This window comes from Heptranchias perlo, chromosome 11, assembly GCF_035084215.1.
Source record: "Heptranchias perlo isolate sHepPer1 chromosome 11, sHepPer1.hap1, whole genome shotgun sequence".
Lineage (NCBI taxonomy): Eukaryota > Metazoa > Chordata > Chondrichthyes > Hexanchiformes > Hexanchidae > Heptranchias > Heptranchias perlo.
In genome coordinates this window covers 63,735,910-63,763,735 of record NC_090335.1, presented here as the reverse complement: position 1 = coordinate 63,763,735, position 27,826 = coordinate 63,735,910, and the positions used below count along the sequence as shown (strand labels likewise).

The 27,826-nt window shown below is 41.4% G+C and overlaps 1 protein-coding gene across 4 annotated transcripts in view; it reads left to right on the top strand.

Annotated features, from left to right (window-relative positions):
* The window catches only part of mrps6 (mitochondrial ribosomal protein S6), an 83,622-nt gene extending 56,553 nt beyond the window's left edge, over positions 1–27,069 (top strand). For 2 of the 4 annotated variants that reach the window (XM_067993242.1, XM_067993240.1), the window contains exons 2-3: positions 3,929–4,068; positions 26,781–27,069. In XM_067993242.1, the coding sequence (XP_067849343.1) occupies positions 3,929–4,068; positions 26,781–26,964 (324 nt within the window). In that variant the 3' untranslated portion in view covers positions 26,965–27,069. Of the gene's footprint in view, positions 1–824; positions 985–1,121; positions 1,266–1,830; positions 1,879–3,928; positions 4,069–26,780 lie in introns of those variants that run through there. The other 2 variants (XM_067993241.1, XM_067993243.1) reach the window with 2 other exon arrangements.
* Positions 27,070–27,826: the final 757 nt, after the last annotated feature.

Below are 27,826 nucleotides of genomic sequence, written 5' to 3'. Positions count from 1 at the left end.
TTGACAGAATTTTTGTTTTTAGCTCCTGGGGGCTGGGATTCCCAGGCCTTCTGATTCACGCCAGGTTAGAGAAAGCAGGAAGGCCCAGATTAGCAGGTAAGTGTCTTTTATAGCACTGCTTGTGGGTCCAGTGGAGCAGGCGTGCTTCCCCCAGGCCCAACGAGCCTACCTGAAGCGACCCTACAAACTCAATTGCCCCCTTCCCCCTCCCCCTCCCCAATGATCTCCCAACCCCTGCGATTACCCCCGATGACTGAGCACTGGGGCAAGGCTGCTCCAAGATTCAGCGATGCCTCACTTCAGCTGCTACTGGCCGGGGTGAGGAGGAGGAGGGAACAATTTTACCCAGTCGACAGGAGTAAGTGCCCTGCTCTGCCACCAAGAAGGCCTGGCTCGAGGTGGCAGAGGAGGTCACCAGCAGTAGCAACATATCCCGCACCTGGATCCAGTGCAGGAAGCATTTCAATGACCTAACTAGGTCAGCAAAAGTGAGTACACTTACTGATTCTCCTACATTTCGTGTTCCACATCACCCACGCACCCCTCCCCACCCCCCAACTCATTCTGCACTGCCAAGACTACTCCATCGCATCACTCCTCACACCCACTTAAGGCTTAACCTCAACTTACCTGCACTTCCTCACCTCCCCATTTGTGACCCCACCACTACCACTCACCCCAATTCTGATCTAATGTGATGTCTCTGTCTCATACTCACCCTCTGATGCACCTCTTTCTCGGTCAGCCTCACCCAAAGCAATGCATTCATCGGTTGGCCACTTCACCATCACTCACTCACACGTCTGTACTTTCTCCCCTTCTAGGAGAAGAGAGTGCAAAATGCACGCGAGAGGGCGAGGACGGGAGGGGGGCCACAACAAGTAGTGGACCTCACAGAGGCAGAGGAGGAGGCCCTGCAGATCAGCCGCACCCTCGAGTGCCTGTCCATCAGAGACGGCGAGACTGGCACCCTACAAATGTCTGGTGAAACAACTTTAACATTCATCACACACAACATGAATTGATGTTAACAATGCTTGGCATGTTGAACACCTCAGTGTGCTCGTGGCAACATGACACATCTGTGATGATGCTTAATATTGCCTTCTGTTCTCTTACAGGCCCTTCAACGACGGCAGAGGGCGATTCTTCAGAGGAGCTCCCGGCCTCTGAGGGCGCACTGTCACATCTTACCGAGTCATCCACCAGCACAGATAGTCACACCTCAGTGGGTCCTAGTAGTCAGTTAGTTGGGTTGGCACCTGGTGAGTCACCACACACAAGCAGACATTGGTGGCAGGGGCAGCTGTGGAGAGTCCGCGTCAGTTCAATTGCATGTTCAATTATAGACCTGGTGGCGATGTGGCTGTCGTTGTATCGATGATAGTGTTGCTCGCTGATGGGGTTCCTCAGAAGTGTCATCAGCCATGTGTGCATGGGGTATCCCTTGTCCCCAAAGAGCAGGCCCTTAAGGCTGTTTGGTGAGTGAAAGAGCCCCGGGATGTTGGATTTCCTCAGATTGAACGAATCATGACAGCTGCCAGGGAATCTGGTGCACACGTGAAGAAATCTTTTGAGGTGGTCACAAATGAGCTGAGTGTTGGAGTGATACCCCTTTCTGTTGATGAACAGTCCTGGCTCGTGTGGAGGTGCTCGGATTTCTATATGCGTGCAATCGATTGCACTCTGTACATGTGGAAGCCAGCCACAGAGTGGAATCCCACTGCCCTCTCTGTCTGGCTGAGGTCGTCCATGGGGAAGTTGACATATTGCGAGGCCCTGTGAAACAAATCGTTGGTGACTTGCCTTATGCACTTGGGTGCAGACAACTGAGAGACCCCGGCGATGTCACCGGTGGCATCCTGGAATGATCCAGAGGTGAAGAAGTTGAGGGCAGTGGTGACTTTAACTGCGACGGGTATTGAGATGCCGCCAGGCCCAGCGGGGAGCAGCTCGGCAAGAAGGAGGCTGCAGACACCTGCGACCACCTGGCAACTCACTCTTGGCCTCCTACTCCTCAGAGAGGTCCAGGAAGCTGAGCATTGGTCTGTAGACCCTCTGGCGAGGGTAGTGCCTCCTGCGATGTCGCTCCCTCTGTTGTTGCCCTCTGTGCTCTTGTGCAGGTACCTGTGGCGCAGCACTGTGTTGTAGAGCTACAAGTGGCGGAAATGCATGCTGTGCCTGGCGAGGCTGGTAATGTCCCTCGTCCTCTGATGTACTGGTGAATGCAGCCATGGCGCCCCCCATCTTGATGGTGTCAGTTTGAGGGAGTCCGAAAAGTTAGTAAATATGTGTAAACGGAAGATTTTTCAGTGGAAACCAAGAATTTTCAGTCTAAACACAAGGATCTCCCAGCCAAAAGTTTGTCTGAGAGTACTGAGTGCCCTGCTGCAATAACTCACCTTTTATCCTCATCTGTCAAACAGGGATTTAAGTGTCCAAATGGCTGCCGACTGAAACATGACTTGTTTCCCATGGCATGTTTCACACAGCAGGGGAAACACATTGAGGCAGCATTGAAATCACTTCCCTTCATAGCTAATTGCATTTTGGGATTTTTTAACTAGTTTAAATACTTCAATCGCTGCTTTAATTGCCGGTGGGATTTCCGGGTTTGGGAACGACAGGTGTACCCAGATGGCTCTGGGACGTGTGTGTTCTTAGGCGTGTTGGAGCCGGGATTTCTGCCCACTCCTGGAAAACCCGATTTTCTTTGCCCCAACGCACCCGCACTTTTGTTTCAAAATTAAGCCCATGAACACTTTATCGTGTTTGTCTGAAATTCCTCCCTCTATTTTAGTGGAGGCTTCAATTTAAATGGTTAATATCCTCTGAAATCAGAGAGAGAGGAATTTCAAGCAAACATATTAAGTGTTTGTAATTCATGTCCTATGGGGTAATTTCTGGGCTGATGATGATAGTTGTTCCAGCTGAGATGCAGTGGACATGGAAGGTGCTGCTGCTGTTAGTTTAAGCAATGCAGTAACAATCTGGAGGCCTCTTTCTTCCATCCAATGTTTGGGGTCGTTTTTTGTGTTTGTCTGCATCTTCTATCATTGTAATCCTTTTGTTTATTTCGCATGGAAGTGGATTAGGAGATTGCTTTGCACTCTGATTGTAGAACTGTTTTTTTTATTATTTGGCATCTAGCCTCCTTGTTCTTCAGGAAAAAAAATTCTAATTTATAAAAAGTCCAGTAAACTTAAATCATCCATTTTAAAGGTTAAATGCCAAAAATAAAGTGAACATTACAACCACAGGGACATTTATTTTCAGCAACCAGTCCGCATATTCTAGAAATGTTGTAAGCAATTTTACTGTGTCCTAATACTGTATACCTAAGGGAGACGAATATTCTACCCAATTATTCCTTCTTTCCTAAACATTTTAAAGGGAAGATACTTGTATATCGGTATCTTGCGGTCATTTCGTTTTCTTCTTTGCTGTAGAACTGCTTATTAGAGGCACCCTAAAAGCAGGTATTTTTTTGTTGCATTCTCCTGTGATATCATGAGTGGAGAACTTTACCTACATTTTACAGCCCTTGTTAATGATGTCACAGGAGGTGAAGTTCTACCTTCGATGTCTACTCCCATGATGTGGTTCCAAAGTATAAAATCAGGCATCGAGAGGTGACTGAAATATGCTGTTGGCCATCTCCTAAATAGAGACATACAATAAAGGTCATACAATTTTACAGATTCTGAAGATATAACATTTTTAAATTATCTTCTAAAACAGGCAAAGATGAGGCAAACAAACAGTTCCTTTTTATTAGACCTACATGGTTTCAGGAACAGCTTGCTACCTTTGAGTGAGAAGTGTCAGGGCTTGTGTGATGCTAACAGCTGTTGGACTCAAAAGTTGATATTTCTTTTTCTCTCTCTTCTCTTCTCCCCCACCCCCACCTCCATTATTTACTTGATAGCCTGAGACAGCTGCTGCCATACGGCGTACAGTGGAGGCGTTAATAGAACATGGAGCTGTGGTGAGGAACCTTGAGAACTTGGGAGAACGGACACTGCCATACAAAATATCCAAACACAATCTACGGCACACCAGTGGCGGGTACGTCTGATGTAGAAAGCTGTAAGATCTGGTGATTGCTATAAATGTTGTAAACTATTAAATTTGGCTTTTTTTACCCTAGGTATTCTCCTTGGGTTCAGTGTCACATACCTCATACATCTTATGATCCAGAGTGAGTCCTTACTTGTCTAATATCTGGGTAAATGTACTGAGACCCAGAGGCCGAATGGAGAATTCTTGTCAATGAACTGCTGAATACTGTGCTATTACATGCTGCCATGCAACTTGGGAACATGGCTGAATATACATTCTAGCAAAATGGGCAAATTTGTTCAGCATTAAACAAGTCAAAGAACAGCACTCAGTACAAACAGTACCCTCATTATAATTATACCCTTTACTGTTCTCCTCGAAATGTCAAATCAAAACAGACGTTTCTCTTGCATTAACTCTCAATGTAAATCTGATCCTTGAAACACACTTGCTCACTTCATTCGTGCCATCTTGAAGCCTCGAAATAGTTTTGTACATATGACTGGTTTGGGCTGAGTCCAAGCAGCCAAATCTAAGACCACAATCAGAAACTGCTGGCCGCAGAACTATTGGTCAATAGGATTGCAAAGAAGTGTTGGTCCTGCCCTTCTCTCAGACCCACCCAGGTCTTTACCCCAGACATGCCTGTCAATCAAACCCACTATCACTAAAATACTCCCAAGATGTCAATCACATTGTCCCAACTATTTTCCATGATCTGTAATTAATGGAAAGTTAACATGCTGTCCAGTCAGCTATTAATGAAATTATTTAACAGATTGACACCAATGACTCTGTATTCAACAAATGTTAGCATATTAAACCCTGTTTTGTTTGAAATGAACCAGCCACAGATGCATCATAATTCATTTTGTGTACCAAACTTTATTTCCTGTAATTTGCAGAAATAGCTAGCTGTGGTAATCAATTTTAACCTGGTGTGTGTTATGACCAGCAACCTAACAGACAAAAATGCTTTATTTTTATCACTGGCATCTCATAAGTATGCATGCATTCATATTTTATTTTGTATCCGTCAGTGAGGGATGTCAGTGCTGTTAACACCCAGTGCCACCTCTCGGATCTGAAATAACAGTAACATGCAGAGTTACACTCTATTCTGTCCCACTAGTGTTCCTAAACTTCAGCATCAGAAAAGCATCTTGTATTGCACTGGCATACATTTTTTTCACCACACACCAACCATCATTCTGGCTTCTCTGAGTGAAATTGCTCTTTAATGCCAAATTCTAGACTCTTGTGTTGAACCCATATCTACGAGGAGCTTAATGGAGACTGTCCTGTTTCGCATCGGACCCTTGCAGCCGGCCAGTGAAATAAGACTTTTATCCTATCATTCTGGATTGGATTCAAGATTAGCACTAGAGGGAAAAGGACAACCTTCTAATCTATTGCATCGCTTAGTTTCTTCTTTTTCCCCCATGTATTTGTACTTTAATCTTGAATCCATTATGTAGAGATGTTTTAGATATATTGTACCAGCTTCACCCTTCCCTCTCCCTGTTTGTGGGAATTGCACAGTGGGTTTGCATATTAAATATTTTAAGATCTGAGTTCCAAATACTTCAAAATAAGCCACAGAAAGCTATTTGTAGATTTTGCCAGACTGAGATTTTTATGAAAATAAACATTGAGTTTATCTTGGAGTCAAATTGAAGTACCAGAGCTGAAAGGCAGAGCTGCCGTGTTGAACACATGATTAATGTACAGACATTCATAGTGACATTTTTTTCACCTGTGCAGCAAAGCTGCTTGATAGAATAAAATTGATCTTTAAAAATTACATAAAGTAAATAGCTTCGCTCCACAAATGTTCAAGAAGTATTTAAGAAAGACTGATGCACACAATCAAATGTAATTTCCATCACTTCAATTCAATGCTAAGCTGGACATGCAGTTATACATGTTCACTGTACTATGTCCTGTCCTGGTCTCTCGTCACCTATAAGCAGGCAATAGATAGGTAAAAATAAGTAACGGTCATTTGGCCTATTAAGCAAAGACCAGGTACAGTCTACTGTATGATGAACTCTAAATCTAAAGCAAAATACTGTGGATGCTGAAAATCTGAAATGAAAACAGAAAATGCTGGAAATACTCAGCAAGTATGATGTTGCCATTTACAGCTCTTCTAGACCCATCTTTTGTTTCTTTACTTGTCACTTTACCATCCTCCTGGCCTTGCACCATCATCCCTTTTGTCATTTAATCGCTCCTGCCCTCCACGCTATCAGAGACCTTCCCATTTGTTCTTTCCTCCCCTCCTCTTCCTCTTCCCCCCCCCCCCCTTCCCCCTGCTCTGTACTTGCTTAAAAACTGTTTAATCTTCAACTCCTTCCAGTTCTGACGAAAGGTCATCGACCCGAAATGTTAACTCTGTTTCTTTCTCCACAGATGCTGCCTGACTTGCGGAATATTTCCAGCATTTTCTGTTTTTGTATCATGAACTCTGTCCTGATGTGGAGATGCCGGTGATGGACTGGGGTTGACAATTGTAAACAATTTTACAACACCAAGTTATAGTCCAGCAATTTTATTTGAAATTCACAAGCTTTCGGAGGCTTCCTCCTTCCTCAGGTGAATTTCAAATAAAATTGTTGGACTATAACTTGGTGTTGTAAAATTGTTTACAACAGAACTCTGTCCTGTTCATTTATTCTCCCGGGGGAAAGTTTTGCAGCAATGTTCCCGATGCTCAAAGATGGATAGTTATTCCAATCTGATATTCCTGGGCAGTGTACAACACCATAAGCTTCACCTTCATCCCAAACTTTTTAAAATGCAGATATTAAGGTGAAGGGTCAAGGTCCATAGCGTAGGACACAGTAGGACATAGCATTACCCGCTACTCTGAGTCAGAAGAATGGGGGTTCAGGCCCCACTCTATGACTTGAGCACAAATTCTAGACTGACACTTCAGAGGAAATGCTGCTTTATCAGAGATGCTGTATATCAGATGTTAAACTGAGGCTTCATCCTGACGTACTATTCAAAGAGTAGGACACCTGGTGTCCTGGCCAACATTTCCTCCCTCAACCAATATCATGCAAACAGATTATCTGATCATTTATCTCATTTGTGCAATCTTACTGTGTGCAAATTGATTGCCACATTTGCTTACAGAACAACAGTGTCTACATTTCAAAAGTAATTCATTGGTTGTGAAGCACTTTGGAATGCCCTGAGGATGTAAAAGGTGGTAATATAAATGCAAGTTTGTTCTTTAAATGCTTCTGAATGCACAGATGCTCAGACCCTCTTGTCCCATAAGACCATAATAAGAGCATGAGTCCCTTTCCGTCCTTGCTCTATTTTTGTTGAAGCCACTGCTCACAGAAATGGAGACTAAATTTCATGGAACTTGGCTTGACATTACCATGGAGTGTATATTATTCAATCTGACTGCACTATTTTCAAAATTATCTGGATCTGGAAAGCCCACATTGCAGTTTTAGTGGATGGAGTTGTGCAGCATACAAAAGGAATTCAACAAAATTTCCATACTGGGGTGCAAGGTGAAATGGAGAATCTGCCAATACATTTAGTGGATTAGAATGAACAATAATAGCAACTTGCATTTATTTAGGATCCCTAGTACAAGAAAATCCCTGAGTTCATCAATGGCCTTCCCAGTGATTGACACAATTTCTTGGGACCTTGGAACAAGTTAATACATGGAAGAGATCACTGGCTCACACCTAATTTCTTCAATATTTCATGGGTAGCTTAAGGTTCAAATGTTGTACCAGATATGTACAATGTGGAATTTTATTGTTTGTTACTTATTGAAACTTAATATGTAACAGGATATAGTTTCCCATTCCTTTGACTACCTTAGGGATGAACTCAGTAGGGTTTATCAGGTTTATTTATTTGCATTTTTACTCCTACACTTATGGGTGTGCCTGGAGGATGAAGCTTATGATGGTGTACACTGCCACAAAATAGTATATTCGGATGGAGGAAATTGATCCTTCAGGTATAGAGTGAATCTGAGATGAAAAAGAATAACATAGCAGGGATGTGCCGTCCTTCCTTTGAGCAGTAGGGAGTTACGAATATCTAAATGAAGCAATTTGTAGGGAAAACCAAACAGATGATCAGTCATTCTTGTACCTTGAAGGTGAGGTGGCATTGAATACTGAGAACATTTGGTACCAGTATTGTGTGTGGGCAAGTCTTTTCCTTTTAATTAGATTTTTAAAATTTGCTCATGGGACATGAACGTCGCTGGCAAGGCCGCATTTATTGCCCATCCACAGTTCTTGAACCGCTGGAGTGGGTGCTCCCACTATAGTGTTAGATAGGGAATTCCATGATTTTGACCCAGTCACGATGAAAGAATGGCAATATATATCCGTGAGGCTGGTGACATGTGAAATGGGGTGTAGGACTGGGGGAAAGGGGCTTTTGCAATTGTGATAATCTGAACTCAAGATAATTATTTTGTTCTCTTTCCCCACATCCCTCCCTCACAATTTTTCATGTCTGCCGATGGCCATCTGGTATCTTGCCCCCGTGTGTGTGTGTGTGTGTCAGCAAGCTAATTAACTGTAGAGGGCATCATAGTTGAGCCCAATATTGTCCTGGCATCTATAAAGATACACTTTCAGTAAGGGTCACTGAATATCAGTCGGAAACCCTGGCTGATTTTGTTTTTCCTGGTCCACACCAAAAGACTGAGTTTGGACTATTTTAAAGACAAAGAACTATTTGAAACAGCAGAGGAGCAGTGGATCCAGCACCAATGCCTCTATCTTGGTATAATAGATTTTATATTCAAGCAGCCTGTACAGACTTTTACGCCATTATATTTTAAGGATTAACAGTAACAGCTGTTAATGCAAAAATTGTCAGAACCCTACTTTGCAATGCCAAAGGCAGTGTGAAGAATAGAAGTTTGGTCACAATTCAAATCGGAATAATGAGAATCTCTATACAGTTTTAATATTTATATCGGAGATGTGATTTTAGTTCTGCAGAGAATACACATTATGGTCTGGTATCCAAGCAGATACACTTGCACCTTTTTGTTTTCCTGTATCCCAGGTTTTAAATTGTAGAAGTATCACTCGAGCTAAGAAAAGTAATTGTGTAAAAATATAATAGCTATAAGTTTGAGCTTAACCAGATGTTAGGAGGTTTAACCAAACCCATCAAATTTCACATTTGGAGTGAAGCCACTTATTTTGGTTTAACAGTGTAACCTATTTTGATTAAACTCATTGTTTATTCAAAAATAAACAGTTCCATATGTTGAAATCTGTTTCGATCATAAATCTTACTCTTAACATTTCATTGAATACAATTCCTCTGGTTTGAAAAGACATTTATATTAATTGAACCAAAATCATCTTAACTGATATTTGTCAGACTTTTTACACAGAGCTCCAGTGACACTCCTATGAGTTTTGCATTTTAAAAAAGCTCTCGTTGCACAGAAATGTCACCATGCTTGATTCACCAACTGTACAGTCTATTTTTGCTGACTTAAAAAATATCAACATCAAACCATTTTTTTAAATGATCATATTCTGGAATCGTTTAACTACAACTCTATTTTAAATGGTGTCTATACTTGGCTTTCAGTCCCAAGCAGGAATTTTACATGAGAATTTTTAGAAACAGCAAGGGAGTTTGGCAGTGCTTAAAGGTGTATACCTCAATGCAAGGAGTATAGTGAATAAGGCAGATGAGCTGAGGGCACAGATAGACACATGGCAGTACGATAAGAGGGGACAGGAATGGCAGCTCAATGTTCCTGGTTACAGGGTTTTCAGATGAGATAGGGAAGGGGATAAAAATGGAGGGGGAGGGTGACAATTTTTGTTAAAGAAACAATTCCAGCTGTGAGGAGGGATGATACGTTAGAAGGGTCATCAAATGAGGCCATATGGGTTGAGCTAAAGAAGAAAAAAGGGGCAGTCGCACTACTGGGAGTGTACTACAGACCCCCAAACAGTCAGAGGGAGATAGAAGAGCAAATATGTAGGCAAGTTTCTGAGAAATGCAAAAACAGTAGGGCAGTAATAGCAGGAGATTTCAACTACCTTAATATTAACTGGGATGCAATCTGTGTCAAGGGTATAGAGGGTGCAAAATTCTTAAATTGCATTCAGGGGAACTTTTTTAGCCAGTACATAGCAAGCCCAACAAGAGAGGGGGCAGTTCTGGATTTAGTTTTAGGAAATGAGGCTGGGCAGTTGGAAGGAGTATCAGTGGGAGAGCATTTTGGTGGTAGTGATCATAATTCACTATTCATATTCAGTTTTAGCATAGTTATGGAAAAGGAAAAAGGTAGAACAGGAGTTAAGGTTCTCAACTGGGGAAAGGTCAATTTTACTAAGCTAAGAAGTGATTTAGCAAAAGTGGACTGGAAACAGCTACTTGAAGGTAAATCAATGTCAGAGCAGAGAGGCATTCAAGGGTTGCAGAGTAAGCATGTTCCCACAAAGAAAAAGGGTGGGGCTGCCAAATCCAGAGCCTTCGGATGTCAAGGAGCAAACAGGGTAAGAACAGGATCGGTTATGTCAGACACTGAGAACTCAGTACTACAGAAAGCCTAGAGGTGCACGGTTGAAATTAAAAAGGAAATTAGGAAAGCAAAGAGAGGACATGAAAAAATATTGGCAAGTAAAATCAAGGAAAACCCAAAGATGTTTTATAAATACATTAAGAGGAAGAGGATGACTAAGGAAAGAGTAGGGCCTATTAGGTTACCCTTTTGGTCTCTATGTGTGGAGGCGGAAGATGTTGGTATGGTTCTTAATGAATATTTTGCGTCTGTCCTCACAAAAGAGGGGGACGATGCAGACATTGTAGTTGAGGAGGAGTGTGAAATATTTGATGGGATAAACTTAGTGAGAGAGGAAGTATTAAGGGGATTAGCATCTTTTGAAAGTAGATAAATCACCAGGGCCGGATGAAATGTATCCCAGCCTGTTAAAAGAAGCAAGGGAGGAAATAGTGGAGGCTCTGACCACCATTTTCCAATTCTCATTGGATACAGGTGTGGTGCTGGAGGATTGGAGGACTGCTAACGTTGTACCATTGTTTAAAAAGGGAGCGAGGGATAGACCAAGTAATTACGCGCCAGTCAATCTAACCTCGGTGGTGGGCAAATTATTGGAATCAATTCTGAGGGACAGGATAAACCGTCACTTAGAAAGGCACGGAGTAATCAAGGACAGTCCTCATGGATTTGTTAAGGGAAGGTTGTGTCTGACTAACTTGATTGAATTTTTTGAGGCGGTAACAAGGAGGGTCGATGAGGGTAGTGCATTTGATGTAGTCTACATGGATTTTAGCAAGGCTTTTGACAAGGTCCAACATGGCAGACTGGTCAAAAAAGTACGAGCCCATGACATCCAAGGGAGAATGGCAAGTTGGATCTAAAATTGGCTCTGGCAGGAAGCAAAGGGTAATTGTTGACTGATGTTTTTGTGACTGGAAGGCTGTTTCCAGTGGGGTTCTGCAGGGCTCAGTACTTGGTCCCTTGCTTTTTGTGATACGTATTAATGATTTGGACTTAAATGTAGGGGGTATGATCAACAAGTTTGCAGATGATACAAAAATTGGCCGTGTGGTTGATAGTGAGGAGGAAAGCTGTAGGCTGCAGGAAGATATCAGTGGACTGGTCAGGTGGGCAGAAAGGCGGCAAATGGAATTCAGTCCAGAGAAGTGTGAGGTAATCCATTTGGGGAGGGCAAACAAGGCAAGGGAGTACATAATAAATGGGAGGATACTGAAAGGTGTAGAGGAAGTGCGGGACCTTGGAGTGCATGTCCATAGATCCCTGAAGGTAGCAAGACAGGTAGATAAGGTGGTTAAAAAGGCATATGGAATACTTTCCTTTATTAGCTGAGGTATAGAATATAAAAGCAGGGAGTTATGCTGGAACTGTATAAAGCACTGGTTAGGCTACAGCTTGAGTACTGTGTACAGTTCTGGTCACCATATTACAGGAAGGACGTAATTGCACTAGAGAGGGTACAGAGGAGATTTACGAGAATGTTGCCAGGACTAGAGAATTTTAGCTCTGAGGAAAGATTGGACAGGCTGGGGTTGTTCTCTTTGGAACAGAGGAGGCTGAAGGGTAATTTAATTGAGGTGTACCAAATTATGAGGGGCCTAGATAGAGTGGATAGGAAGGACCTACTTCCCTTAGCAGAGAGGTCAATAACCAGGGGGTGTAGATTTGAAGTGATTGGTAGAAGGATTAGAGGGGAGCTGAGGAAAATTGCTTTCACCCAGAGGGTGGTAGGGGTCCTGAACTCACTGCCTGAAAGAGGCAGAAACCCTCAACTCATTTTTAAAAAGTACCTGGATGTGCACCTGAAGTGCCGTGACCTACAAGATTACGGGCCAAGTGCTGGAAAGTGGGATTAGGCTGGGTGGTTCATTTTCGACCAGCACGGACACGATGGGCCAAATGGCCTCCCACTGTGCCGTAAATTTTCTATGATTCTATGAAACTGGAAAAGGCCAATAGTCTAACAAGTCTGTGTCATGTTTATAGTTCAGTCACACCTATTTGCCTTCTCCCAATTTCCTCGAACCTCTTGTTTCTGGAATAAGTCTAATTGTCTCAAGCCCATTTAAACTGCCCACTTTAATGGCCTTCTCAGTTAACTTGTTCCACTGCTCTTATTACCCTTTGGCCGAAAAGGTTCTGCCTGACGTCCTTTTCTCCTAATTTTTAACTTGTGTTGCAGTTATTAGAACCTAGAACCATTTTGCATAGTGAACAATTTGCCTGCAGTGATTTAGTCATTCCCTTCACAATCCTAAATACTTCACTTTGGTCATCTTGAAGTCTTTAATTGCCACATCAACATGCTGTACTGCTGATCTATTTAAAAGAAAGAACATGCATTTATATAGTGCCTTTCAGGTCCTCAGGAGGTCCTAAAGTGCTTCATTGCCAAAAAATTAATTTTGCAGTAAAGTCACCATTTTTTAGGGAAACGAGGCAACCAATTTGCCCTCGGCAAGGTCTGACAAACAGCAATGAGATAAATGGCCAGTTAATCTGTTTTTAGTGGTGCTGGTTAAGGTAGAGAGCTTTGCTTTCTTCGAAAAAGTGCCATGGGATCTTGGTTTAATGTCTCAATCTAAAGACAGCACCTCCAACAATGCAGCACTCCCTAAGTACTGTCAGTCTAGACACCAAAAGAGTGATTACATGTTAAATTGCACTGTCATACAGCATGCTGATCAGGAAAGAATTCTAGAGGTTATATTGGGCCAGAAATCGCTCATCCCCTCGATGGCGTCCTCTCCGCTGGCGAATCCAGGAAGCAAGTTCACAAATACGCACTAAAACCTGGAAATCATGAACTTGCTCTCATTGGTTTGCCGGTGGTTTGACAGCTGCTAATTAAAGGGGCCTGGTATGCTACAATCACTGAAATTATTCAAAAATCGTAAGCTTACCCATCTGCCTAGCTGGAACGAAAATACTTGCGCCACCAAAAGATATGCTGAAAAATACCAGCTCTGCGCTACTTTTTAAAAGTGTGATGACTCCTAACGACTGCAAAAAAACCAAAAAATTACATTTTAAAGATGTGGAGTCATACTACTCTTCTGTGATCATTTAAAAAAAATTTAACTTTTTTTTATTTTTAACTTCTGTCTGTTTGATTAAATTAAATCATTTGCTTGGCTTTTTATAAGATATGTTAAATTTTTGTTTCTACTGACATATGGAAGTTTACATTAAATGAATGATCCCTACCTGCCTGCTTGTGGGTGTGGATTCCATTCCCAGAGTCATTTCCCATGCGAATCAACCCACGCTGTTCAGAGACTGGGCTGATATCGCGATTTTTTTCAAAGCTTCAAAATCACGCAAGTCTATGCCACGGATCTACGGTAAGTAATTTTGTACTTTTTATCTGCAGGAGCTGCTTCGAACGTTGCCATGCCGATGTGAGCAATTTCTGGCCCATTGATTTGCTTTTTTTCCCCCCCCAACCCAATAGTAATTTTTTACATTGTATACATTGAATTGAATCTGCATCCTATTAACCCATCCTATTACCTAATACGTCTAAATCATTTTGAACCTAGTTACATTGTTCCTTATTATTTGCCTTGCCTCCTAATTAGTTACCATCTGCAAACTTGGAAATGTTGTTTACGATACTGTATACGCCTGCATATGAGACTAGAAATGTATGTCCCTGTTTGGTAGTAAACGCAAGGGGGTTGCTTTATATGTGGGGCATGTCCACCCTATGGTTTCCCTCCTAGGTGGTTTTTGTCATAGCTGTCAGCTGTCACTCTGCTGTTCTAGAAGTATGATAGTTAAATGGCAACTTTCCATCCTGACTTCAGTCCGAGCTCTACTGCTGATTTAAAGTCCGAGATAGCCCAGCAGGATGCATGTGTCTGGAGCAGCCTTGCAGAACCGTAGCAGGAGTGGGACTGAAGGCAAGAAGGACAGTTGTCATTTGAATATCACAGAGTAGTAGGAGCAGAACAACAGCACATAGGAATACACCAGTTGAAATGAGCAAGAAGGGAGAAAATGTATTTATGAACACCAGCCAACGTGAAAGGGAGAATTTCTGTAGTTAAAAGCTTTGTTATGTTGACCCTCGTCTTAAAGGAGTGTCATAGATTTTTTGGGGGATAGAAGTTAGATGATAGAGTTTCATCTTGTACATGGGTCATCTTTTACACAAGTGTATATGTACCCTTGCCAAGTCATTAATTGAACAAAAAAAGTAGTGAAGGTCCCAAGGCTGGCTCCTGGGTACCCACACCTAATGTCTCTATGCTTCATCTCCTGTTTTTGAGCCAGTTTTCTATCTAGTGATTCTTTATCTGCCACTCCATGACTCAGTATTTTTGTGATTAGTCTTCTGGAACCTGGTCAAAAGCATTCTGAAAATCTTTTTATGAATCACATTTTCCTTTGTACACAATGCCATTGAAAAACTCCGAACAGGTTAGTTAAACACGGCCTCCCTTTCTTAAACCCATGTCGACTGCCTTTAAGTAAGTTGCTTTTTCACGTGTTCGACCACTTGATCTTTGTTTTTTTTAAAAAAAAACAAAGATCAAGTGGAATTTTGAGGGAATCCCCAAGTTGAAGAATAGCGACTTCTTCTATGAGCAGTAATATTTTAACCCTGCACTCCAGCAGGTATTTTGCACCCTTACTGTGACCACCGCCCCCCCCAAAACAACAACAACTTGCATTTATATAGCGCCTTTAACATAGTAAAACGTCCCAAGGCACCTCGCAGGAGCGATTTTCAAACAAAATTTGATACCGAGCCACACAAGGAGATAATAGGACAGGTTGGTCAAAGAGGTAGTTTTAAGGAGCGTGTTAAAGGAGGGGGGAGAGGCGGAGAGGTTTAGGGAGGGAATTCCAGAGCTTAGGGCCTGGGCAGCTGAAGGCACAGCCACCAATGGTGGAGTGATTAAAATCGGGGATGCGCAAGAGGCAAGAATTGGAGGAGCGCAGAGATCTCGGAGGGTTGTAGGGCTGGAGGAGGTTACAGAGTATGGAATTGTTATCCAATGGTTTACAACACTGTCCTTTGAATTCTGGGTCCCAGATTTAAATTCAGCCCTTCTTGATGGGATGAAAATCTCACTGTGCCAATTATAAAATGCTATGTGAAATACATCTCAACCTACAGTTACCATTTGGCATTGAACTCATAACCTTACATCGATGGCTGTGTGCAAATAGAGGTGCCACACTAATGCAATAAGAGGTGACGTTTAGGCTAAGGCGTATTGTTGAGTAGTAGAGGGAGAATTATTTTGCATACAGAAATTTTGCATCATTCCCATTTTGATACTGGAAATCTGTAGTTATACTTTTTCTTGATTCTTAATGCCATAAAAACCACATCCCACAGATGCAACATTTGCAGTATAATAGTCCCTTCATTGAGATTTGAGCACCAGTAGGGCTGGCTCGAAGAATTCTCATTAAATTTATTACTCCCTTGTTCCATTATTCATTTTCAGTCAATTGCATAAATGTTTTTGTTTAAACAGTGAGTACTGCTGACTTCAGTAAAGAACTGGTTTGGAAAGATTACTGAATCTGATGGTGTTGGAGAGCTGAATTAATAAACACAGTTCATGTAGAATCATGCTTAGGTTTATGAATATCTTTAGTGATAATTCATCTCCCTAATTCTCAGTAATTCTATCAAAGCAATATCCTACAGCACTGTTTTTTGTTTAAACAATGAATCAGCAGAATTATAGAGCAGAAAGGATTCTCTGTAGCTTTCACTTTTTTTAAACAATGCCTTGGCGGTGAAACCCTGTCCTTTAATTGAAATGGCCTCAGATTGTATTAGATTTAATTAAAACTGGTTTCTTTAAAGAGCCATTTTTTCAGACTGCTGCTTTGGTTTCTAATTTAAATGTAACCTTCAAACTAAACAGGACTAAACAGCCCTGTGGTCACAGCTATTGCTAAAAGTGACTGGTTAGTAATGCAGTTGACTCCAGGTAAACGCAGCCGTGATCCAATTGTAGATTTCAAATATACAAAGTCATTTATTCCTATTATAAAAATCCTGATTCAGACATGCAGTGTTCCCGAATTATTTGTTTCTTTCTGGGGTTGATTAAAATTTTGATTCAAGCATAGTACAGTATTTCTTTGTGAATCATTTATGCCATCTGTGGACAGTGGTTTTACCAGTACTGCCACCTGTTCAAATGTGAAATAATATCAGTTGTGTAATGAGTAATTCTGCAAAATTATACACTTAAAGGGATATTGCAATTATTTTTCTAGCATAGCAAATAGGCGCAGATCTGATTTTTGAAAAACCAACACTTAAAGGAGATGGATTCCTTAATTATTGTATTGTTAATAAAGTTTTTAACATTCATACATTGTAAAATTTTTAAAAATATAATCAATTTCGGTACAATACTTTTTTTTATTCGTTCATGGGATGTGGGCGTCGCTGGCAAGGCCGGCATTTATTGCCCATCCCTAATTGCCCTCGAGAAGGTGGTGGTGAGCCGCCTTCTTGAACCGCTGCAGTCCGTGTGGTGAAGGTTCTCACACAGTGCTGTTAGGAAGGGAGTTCCAGGATTTTGACCCAGTGATGATGAAGGAACGGCGATATATTTCCAAGTCGGGATGGTGTGTGACTTGGAGGGGAACGTGCAGGTGGTGTTGTTTCCATGTACCTGCTGCTGTTGTCCTTCTAAGTGGTAGAGGTTGTGGGTTTGGGAGGTGCTGTCGAAGAAGCCTTGGCGAGTTGCTGCAGTGCATCCTGTGGATGGTACACACTGCAGCCACTGTGCGCCAGTGGTGAAGGGAGTGAATGTTTAGGGTGGTGGATGGGGTGCCAATCAAGCGGGCTGCTTTGTCCTGGATGGTGTTAAGCTTCTTGAATGTTGTTGGAGCTGCACTCATCCAGGCAAGTGGAGAGTATTCCATCACACTCCTGAATTGTGCCTTGTAGATGGTGGAAAGGCTTTGGGGAGTCAGGAGGTGAAAGAAGTCAAATGGGAATTGTATTTGTGCCAACACATGCGGTTTAGTTTGTGGGCAAGCTGCAGCTGGACCCTGTTCCAGTTACAGTTTGACTGTTTACCATGCAGCCAGTGAGAGATAGCGACAGTTCACTATCGCATATGTCATTCCAACAGATTCGGAATCTGATTAAAGGAAGATTGGACCAATTGGCACGAGGAGATCAATTCACTGATTGTGGGGGGAGAAATAAGTCTATAGTTCCTTTTTAAGAAAAGATACACTGGCTTAAAAGCAAAGAAGAAGTCTGTTTGTTTAATACTGAATGAATGAAAACTGGCATTAAATCTTACAGTTCACTTGTGCAGTTTTAAAAGTTCTGAATAATGTAATATTTAGTGAACATCACATTTTTGATTCCTTTAGAATATTTGCATGAGATCTTATTTACAAATGGACCACTTGTTCTTACTGAAAATGGAGCCATGAGCTGAAAGTATGGAGCAGACATTTGCACTACTGATAAATAGTGTACAAGGAACTGAATCTTTGAGATAAAAATGTAATAAAACTCTAACTTAGCAAGCATCCAGTTTAGCTGTGAGGCATTGTAGTAATAACGTTTAATTTTCAACTTTTTAAAATTCCAAATTCCCTCAACTGACCTCTAAACATATCCTGTAAGAAAGATGTATGTGTTTATTATGTATATAACTTACTGTTTTGAATGCAAAAGACACGTGATATTTTGGGTTGAATGTTTTGTAAGTGTTCTTGTGGTTAAACTGGAAATGACCTTATCTTAGATCAACCAGTAGACATTGATCGAATGGAATATGGTTTAAAAAGTTGCAATGAATAACAGCTTCATTATTTACAAGAGAGATTGTAGTGTGCCAGTGGAAATATGGCTGGTGTAAGAGAGATGAATGATAAAGCAGGAAGTGCTGATAATACTTATAACGTACAGGAAACCTATGGTTTTATCCTCAGGAGGACAGACATTTGGGTTAGATTTATTACTTTATTGTGTCTTTGAGTCTCTACTGCAATCATGTATAGATGGTGAGGATGGAATTATGATTGGGGGGGCACAGTTTCTTATGTCTGACCTTGTTCGAACGATGAAACATTGCTCCATCTTTTCATTTCGAAAAATGAGTTGCTGGACTTCTTTGGTGATAGTGTTGGATTCCCAACTAGAGGGGTCATGAGTTTGAATTCCACTGATACCTTGGGTGTGTTTCATCTGTTTTTATTCAGTTTAGTGGATGGATCACTGCATAATAGAACAGTCTATATTGCAGGAGAAAAGACCTGAAAGACTCCATCCTATCTCCTAGAAATATATCTCTTGCCAAACTCATTGTGGAATAAGAGTGATGGTTATAAAGAAATCTTCATCCTAGATCCTAGGATTGTGGGCAGCCAAATGGCTGTGAAGCTTTGGACTTTCCACTGGAGGCTTCACTCTGGAGCCAGTTCATTTACACTACAACTTTAGCATCTGTGCAAAGCGAATCCACTTTGCACCAATGTTAAAATTGTGTAAATCAATCCTGACTCTTAGCCTTGAGTGACTTTCAGACTTAACTGTCCGAATTGGCTTCTGATGGTTACCCTCGAGTAGGAATGGGGGAAACCTAAAAAGAGATGGAGGATGAGAAGGGATTATGTAAATAAATTTTAAAATCTTTATAATTGTTTTCTGCATCAATTTCCATTGCTGCCTGTTGTATGGAATCATATAAAATTTATATGCTGTAATTCAATCAAATCTCTATTTGTTTTAGAAAAAAAAGTAATTTGTATTTGTCATGCTTCACATGGCTAATTTAACTGGGAATTAACAATAGATACAAATGAATTTTAAACAACTTTCTGGCTGGCACACTTACCCCATCACACACTACAGAAGAGCATTACTTTCTCATGAATCTATCTTTAATTATTTTTGGCTCCCCACTTATTATTGGACACTAAATGCTGCTCTGGTTTGTGAGGGAGAGAAACCTTTTCTCTTCCGTATGATTGGACTGTGAGCTCTGGTTTTCTGTCAGTTTGCTGACATTTCTGAAATTGATTATTATATCTATAGTCTTCCTGCAGTTATGAATTCTGTTAGCACCAATCTAGAAGGGCCTGGTGTGTTCAGGAAATTGTGGAAGCAAGGATGGTTGCTCTGATATGGCAAAACCCCAAAGCACATGTCAAACTACAAGGCTGCTCATAATCCTGTAGCAAGATGTTGACTAAGATGCATAAGTAACCTTCATCTGGTTTGACACATTGGTCTAAGTTGGCTGCACTTTGAACTTGGCACCAAGTAAACACACTCAGAAACCCAAACAACTAAAAGGAACAGGATATTGAAAGATCCTGGAGTCGTTGGTCTGGCTTAGTGTTGAGAGGGACCAGTTGACTCAATCCTGAGGCTGTATTTTGCTGTAGGTATGTGTAGCAAAACAGTTTTAAATTATCAGTGTCATGGAACAGATTGGGATCACAGGGTGTGACTTCATCACCACTGTCCCTTCATTGGGAGCTGAGCCTAGTTGGGTCCTACTGTCTCCCTGTCCACGTAATTGGTCCTGAAGCCGGACCTTATAACTGGTGCCTTTACCAGTATTAATTGGGTTTCTGCTACAAATTTTCTGTTAATAAAGGGAATAGCCATCATATCACGGTTTGCTCTTCAGATTGGATTGAAATACCTTGGTCTCTGGCCTAAGGAACTACCTATATATACAGGTGAACTTCACTATAACAAACCCCCTCAGAACCGACAGAAAAGATTGTTATATCATGGTGTTCACTATTGTAGGGATTGGCGATTTGCTGCAGAAAAATAAATGACCAATTTGAATTGAACATTTTAATGTTTAAAGAAAACCATAGACTGTACACTGCTTCATATTATTCGTGTTTCTCTTAATGCATGTTGTTTCTATCTTAACCAATCCACAACATCCTCAGTTCCAGGCAGTGACTTTAAAGTTTCGCACAGTTGTGATTGCCTTTCTGAACTCATTCAGTGAAGGGATAACTGATTCTGTGCCTTCCACGTCCTCATTACCATAAGTTTCCTCATTCGCTAAATCAACGTCACTGATTCAATAATGTCCTCATTGCTCACTGTTGCTCGTGTGGGGTTTGGTTTTCTTCAAATTCAATTTCCTGTAAATTTTGTTTCTGAAATTCTCAGCATTCATTAACAGATGGCATCTCCATTCAGCAAGTTTAAAGCAATTCACAAAACACGTTCTGGCACCTGCTCCCATACTTTGTGTGATGTCGACCTGGATTTTTTTTTTACTGCTGTCCATGCACTGTTAACATCTCCCTCAGTAGGAACTTCCTGTACTAGGTTTTGAAGCACTGATTAATACCCTGGTCCATGGGTTGTAGAACACTTGTTGCATTAAGGGGGTGAAAATGCACGGTGACTGCTTTCAGGTCTTTAACTTACGGATGTGCAGGGGCATTGTTGATGGACAGCATTACTTTACGGCATTTTTCTGTCCAACGCTCTGATCCATTCAGTCCCGATGCCTCCGGTCATCCAAGCTTTTTTTTGTTGTTCCTGTATATTGCTAGCAGCGTCTTTCTATTTTTAAAACACCTGGGATTCGCTGCTTTACCAATTAAAAAAGGGGGCAGATGATCAGTTCCATCCAAGTATCCTCCTAGTAATAGTGTAACTCACTGTTTGCTCTGTTTAGTGCCAGCACAGGCATGATACACATTGGCAGCATTTATTGGGAAAGAGCTGATAAAAGTCCAGTTTCATTGACGTTATAAATATCTCTTGGACTGTAGTTCTGTATAAGCGATAGGAAAACATCAGTCAGCTATGCGCTAGTCACCTCTGTATTAACCCTACCCTTTGCGCCGATGACTGCCTTAAATTTTAAATCATGCCGTTGCTTAAAACGATCCAGCCATCCATTTGAACATTTGAAGTTTCCCATGCCTAAAGATCAGGCAAATCTTTCGGCGTTTGAGCGTAACACATCGGCCAACACCAGAATATTATTCTCTGGCTCTTAAACCAGCGATATGTCTTCATCAAGATCTTCATGAATCGCAGTACGGATTTGTTTTCTCCGATTCGGTGTTTCATCTTCGCCAAAAGCAGACTTAATTTTTCCTCTGTTGGTCCAACCGGTTGCAACAGTGCCCTTTGCAGATTGTGGCTTGCGATTTTCCTTTATGGTCCAAATCATCGATGATTTGATGTTTTGTTTTCCGGGACAACAAAGTTCTCTTACTCTGCATCTTGATCACATGCCTGTTTCCTCGTTACAGTTGTTTCCCCACGCCCCTTGCCCCATTTCAGTTTGTGTGAGGGTTGTCTTATCAGGCAACGAATGTATAAGTTGTCCGGGATTCGCACTACAATTGGTTATCTTTCAGTTAGCCTCAACTTGAATTCCATTGCATCCGGATCGATCCTGTTTAAGTTTTTTGTTGTATTGGGGCTGATTTCCATTGGAAAAATTCAGCGCTGGCCATTGGGCTCGTTAAAACCAGGGGCTCGTTATAATCGTGGTTCATTACAATGAAGTTAGCCTGTAGGTGTCAATCCAGATAGCTGCTTTTGATGAGTTTAATGCTAAGCATTAAAATGGCTCCTTAAATGCTTAACCAGAGGTTGTGATGCTATGCTGGACAATCCTGCTATATCAGTTTTAAAAGCTGGTTTCAGTACTGTACAGATTGTGTAAGCAGGCAAAGCCTCGGGACTTCAAGGGACTATTTCCCATCTCTCTGTTTATGAGCCTGTAGAGAAATCTTCACATTTTCCAAATGTGTGCCTCCTTCATGGAGCCTCCCTGCTGGGAGCACATATCAGGAAATGTTGAAATATATTGTTCATCGATTGCACATTGTTTACTAGACTTTGTCCTTTTGGGCATTTTTCCAATGGACTATTCCCTTTGCCTCCTAAAACGTGGCATCCGTTGTGCATATACAGGTCTTGATATCTCATTGGTAAACCTTGTGGTATTTTTCTGATTACATGAGGGCCTAGCATACATACCAACCTAGAAAACTAGAAAAAACTGACCAATAGTTTCAAAAAAACTGTAGCAGTCTCAAAACAAGCTTGACAACTCAAAAACAGCCCTATCACGTACAATTACACTAAGTTGGCGTGTGTGCTGGGCCCTCATGTAATCAGTGGAGCATTCTACCACTTGTATAAAGGAAAATTGTAGCAATTCATTCTGGCTCTCACTATTTTTTCCCCCCTCCCCTCCAGTTCACACTGGCATGCAGCTTCCGCTCCCCCACCCAAGTTCACACTGACTCTTTCCTTCCCCTCAGTTTATGCTGACACTCTCCTCTCCCCTTCCAATTTACAATGGCATCCTTCTCTCCTCCTCTCTCATCATTCCTATCTGATGTTGCTGCATGTTCTAGTGGATAGAACTCTGCTTCACGGTGTGGGTGAGAAATTCTGATTTTTGCAAAACTATCGCGAGAGTTCCCATCCAATATCTCAGGTCTCTCTTCATAACAATAGCTTCCCATCTCTGGCACCATCCTGGATAATGCTCTCTATGGCTTTCCAAATTACTTAAAAGAAAAACTATTTTGAAAAATCTGATTGTGTGTGAGGGCTGTGGGTCTGTTTTGGTGGTGGTGGGGGGGGGGGGTTTCAGAATGAATGTGCAGCACCTTTAAGATGGGGGAAAAAGAACTATGTTAAAGTTTCACCGCATGTAATTTGAGGAAATAACTGAGAGGAAGAGTACTAAATGTAAATTAATAAGCGACAGCTTTGCCAGACTCCTTTTTTAAAGTCTTTCATTTGTTCTCCAACACTGCTAATCGGAGTGGAAAAATCCATTTTGTAGTGTTGCCAAGACCTGCAAAATTACAGTCATTAAGCAAACATGACTTACCACAGGGAATAAATTTCTAGGAATATACTGTGAGACCGGCGACAGTGATTATTGTAGCTTTGTAAATAGAAATCCAGTACTAAATAGTAAATGTACATTCTCTGTTTGCAGCCTTATCTTTGTATGACAGTGAGCCACTGGATTTCCTTTTTCCTTTTCAGCTTGGTAATTGTAAGCCTTTTTTTGAATTACAGTATGGAATGCTACTTCACGCAACATGCCTGTCTCCTTGTAACTGATTATTTTAACCTAAAGCAACTGTGTAGCCATATAATTACAAGTGTGTAATTATATTGTACGTTATCCCTGCGTAACCCCAACAGAAACAGCAATATAATCAGTAGAGGAGCCTTTACTGCTCTTGTGAGCTTGTAATAATGTTCATTGACTTTATTGGCAGGAGTCACTCCGGTTGGGGTAAACAGGTGAGCTTTTTGACCTTTTTTCTCTTGACTACAATTCATTTAACAACCCAGAATGAATAAAAATGTGCCGTAAGCAGCTACAGGTATACGATTTGCTTGAGACCTTTGGGAAACTATCAAAGTACATTTTCAAACTCGGTGCTACACACCAGCAGGCAGGCACCATCCCATTTATTTTCAATGGACGCTATTTAATTTGCTAATTTGCTTGTTTTGACGTGCACTTTTGCAAAATGTTTAGTCAAGATTTAGGCCGAGAAACTGGTTTCGCGCCGGTCATCGGCATGAAGTGGGCAGCGTGCCTGGAACTTACTCCAAATTGGGCCTTGGGCTTCGTTTCTGTAAAACCGGCAAACCGCGGATGCAACACGCCGATCAGGGCCTTCTCAAAATCAGCTGGCTAGATGCTGGCGTGCAGATAGGTTCTGGGAGCTGGAACGTGAACTGGAGGGGAGTAGGAGCTCAGGCTGACAACGGCCCACAGTGCATTTCCTCCTGGCTTCACATTAAGGTAAGTTTAAAAAATAAATGACGTACCTTCATCTTGCCGGCCTCCAGCAGCCCCTTTAAGATCTGCTGGTTAGGTGGCATGTCGACCTGGAATAACTGAGCGGAGCATGTGCGATGCATGCTTTGCCAGTTTCTGCCAAATTTGGGAGCACAGTCTTCTAACAGATGTCAGGCACCTGCTTAGCATATTAAAGGGGCCCAATGCCTGTTTCAGGCTGGCCCCTTGGACACTAGGCACTTCTAGGGGAGATCGTGCACGGGATATTGCTGCCCGAAATTCATCCCCTGAATGCTCATTTAGCACCCAAAAATCGGGTACGACATGGTGCAAATTTCTCCGTCATAGAATTTTACAGTAGAGAGAAAGGAGGCCATTCGGCCCATTGCACCTGTGCGGTTCTCAAAGAGCTCATTTAGTCCTTTTTCTCTTTCCTCGTATCCATAAATTTTTCTTTTTCAAATAATCCACTTCCATTTTAACGCTATTATGGATCTGCTTCCACAATTAATTTTGAACATCTATATCAGATTTCACCTTTTCTTTCTCTTGTATTATTGAAAAGAACCCCAGACTCTTGGTCACTCCTCGTAATAAAAATCACTTATCCCTGGTTTTTCTTACTAAATCTCTTTTATACCCTCTTCATGGCCGCGCTATCTTTCCCAAAGCTGGACACAATATTATAACTGCGGCCTAACCAATTATGCAGATAGGTTTAGCATTACCTCTTTGTTTTTATATTCTTATAAAACCAAGAATCTCATATGCTTTTCTTTCCAATTTGTGTATCTAAACCCCTTAGTCTCTCTGCTCTTCTACTCCTTTTAAAGTTTTACATTTTAGTGTGCATTTCTTCTCATTCTTTCTCCCAAAAGTATCGTCTCACATTTCTTCGTATTAAATTTTACCTGTCATCAATCTGCCCAGTTTTCTAGCCGTCTGTCATCCTGAAGTGCTCTTCACAGTAAATCATGCTCCCTTTTTGTGTAGCCTGCTAATTTTGCTATTGTGCCCCATACCCAAGTTCAGATCATTTTTATATTTTGAGAAAAGCAATGGTCGCAACTCTGACCTGTGGGGGACACTTCTGTTTACTGTCCTTTATCCAACCTCCTATCCATGTTACAATATTCCCCTTAATATCATGTGCCTTAATTTTACGATCAAGTTTCCTATGTGCCACCTCATCAGACTCCTTTTGCAATTCCATTCGCATAATATCCACTGCCTTTCCTTTATCAATACATTCGGTTTTTCCTCTGTTAAATTTGTTAGATGCTACATGCCTTTAACTAATCTGTGCTTGCTGTCCTTAATTAACCCACTCATTTCGAAGTGAGTATTTATTTCATCCCATATTAGTTCACTGCCTTTGTTAGGCTGACTGGCCTATGGGTTCCCCAGCTTATCCCTTTCTCCCTTCTTAAACATTGGCAGCCTTACAGTCTTGGCACAGCTTCCATATCCTACGATGTTAAGATTGTGATGAGTGCCTCTAATAAAGCTATAAGTCCCTAAAGTTTAGTAGAACCATTACAAGAGTGCTTTGAGTGCTGCAATGGCCTGAATTCTATAGAATATCATGCTTTTCTCATCTCCATTAACGAAAACAGAGAAAATGTGTAAATTCATAAATCCTGAAGCTTAATTTAGGAGTGTTGGTAATTGTAGTCATACAGGATGTTGAAGTAGTAAATAAGGACGATCTGACTGTCATCACTACTAATTTCTGTGATGCTACTCCTCTTGAAAGGTTTACAGCCCAAAACCATCTGCTCCTCGTAAGTTTTGGTGAAATTAATGGCCCCTAGTTTGCCTGACATTTTTTTAATATCTGATCTCTGGACAGTAGCATGGCATTTCGTCTGGGGAGAGGTGGCTTTCCATATTGTGGCCACTTCTATCAGCTGATCATGAAACAATATCTGTGGCAGGTACAGAATAGCCTTCAACAACAATGTTGTGGTTGAAAAGGGCTATTGGGGAGTATAGTAGATTGGGATTAAAACTCTGGTTTATTTCTTAAAGCAAGATTTTGCTTACCTGATAATTTTCAATGTTTTTTTGTTTGATTTACGAAACCAGTAGTACAGCTCAGTTGTACTTCTCATTATTTCCCTGATTGATAGTAATTAACTCAGCACAGAAAGGATTTAAGGTTAAACCTTCCAGTGTATTTTCCCACTAAGCCATTTTGGGACTGGGGAGGGAAGTGTGGGAGAGATTTTACACTAGCAGCACATATTACAGTTGTGTCTCTGATCATGTTTCAGTTGCCATGTGGCCTGATGAGGGCATTAAAGGCTATAAGTCACTTAAAAAGTAGTCATTTATTTAAAGTGAGTTTGTTTACAGTATTTTGTTTATTTCAGATACTACTTGGTGGATTTTGATGCCCCTCCTACCATTATCCCGACCATGTTGGATCATTTAGGACGTGATATAGATGTAATCAGACCTACAATACTCAAACACCAAACGCCAGAGACTGATGAAACCTGCCCAGGAATGATCCAACCCAACTACGAGGTTAAATTGCATTCTAAAAGGAAATGATCTCATGCCATAGTACAATTAACTATTTTTAAAAATTTATAACCAAAGCATTCTGTATGTAAAGCTATTGTAAGGGTACTTTATTAAAGACAAGTTTTGAATTTCTGGTGTGTTTTTTAATGTCTTGTTTGTTTTTCTGCCAACTGGTACATTTTGAGTTTTAAAATTGTATTTCTTCTGTTCTGCTGTGTATATGCTCATTCATGCCAGGGTACAGTTCCATAGGAGTTAGCTAGCTTCCCATCTCAAAAGCCCTTTTTGCACGTCTCAACCTGAACAGTGAGTGTTGGAGGGCTATTAGACAGTGAGGCACATCCCAGCTGAGCCTGATTCCTTTGTCGCCTGTGCCTCTTCCCCCCCCACCCCCCCAACCCCATCCATTTGTGGAGAACAGTAAACATGTCCTCACCAGGTATCAACATACACATTTTCCAACATAGGTCACTGGTTAGAAATCAGGAGTGGGAACCCTGGAGTGCTGAAACCATTTGTACTATTCAAAGTACACAGCTCCCTTTCTTAGCTAGCTAGCTAACTCAGTACAGTCTAGGCATTGAACCTGGGACCACGCTGTTGTTAGTAGCTCATATCTACATTAGGCCAATGTTGTGACATATCAGGAAGATGACAATGTGGAAAATGCCTAGGTATGTCCTCTCTCTACAAAAAGCAGGGCAAATCCACCCCAGCCAATTACTGCCCTATCAGCCTCCTTCCAATCATCAGCAAAGTGATGCAAACAGTCATCAATAGTACCATCAAGTGAACCTGCTCAGTCCAGGTTTTGCCAAAGCCACTGGGCTCCAGATCTCATCACAACCTTGATCCTGGCTTGGACATGAGAACTGAATGTCAAAAGGGA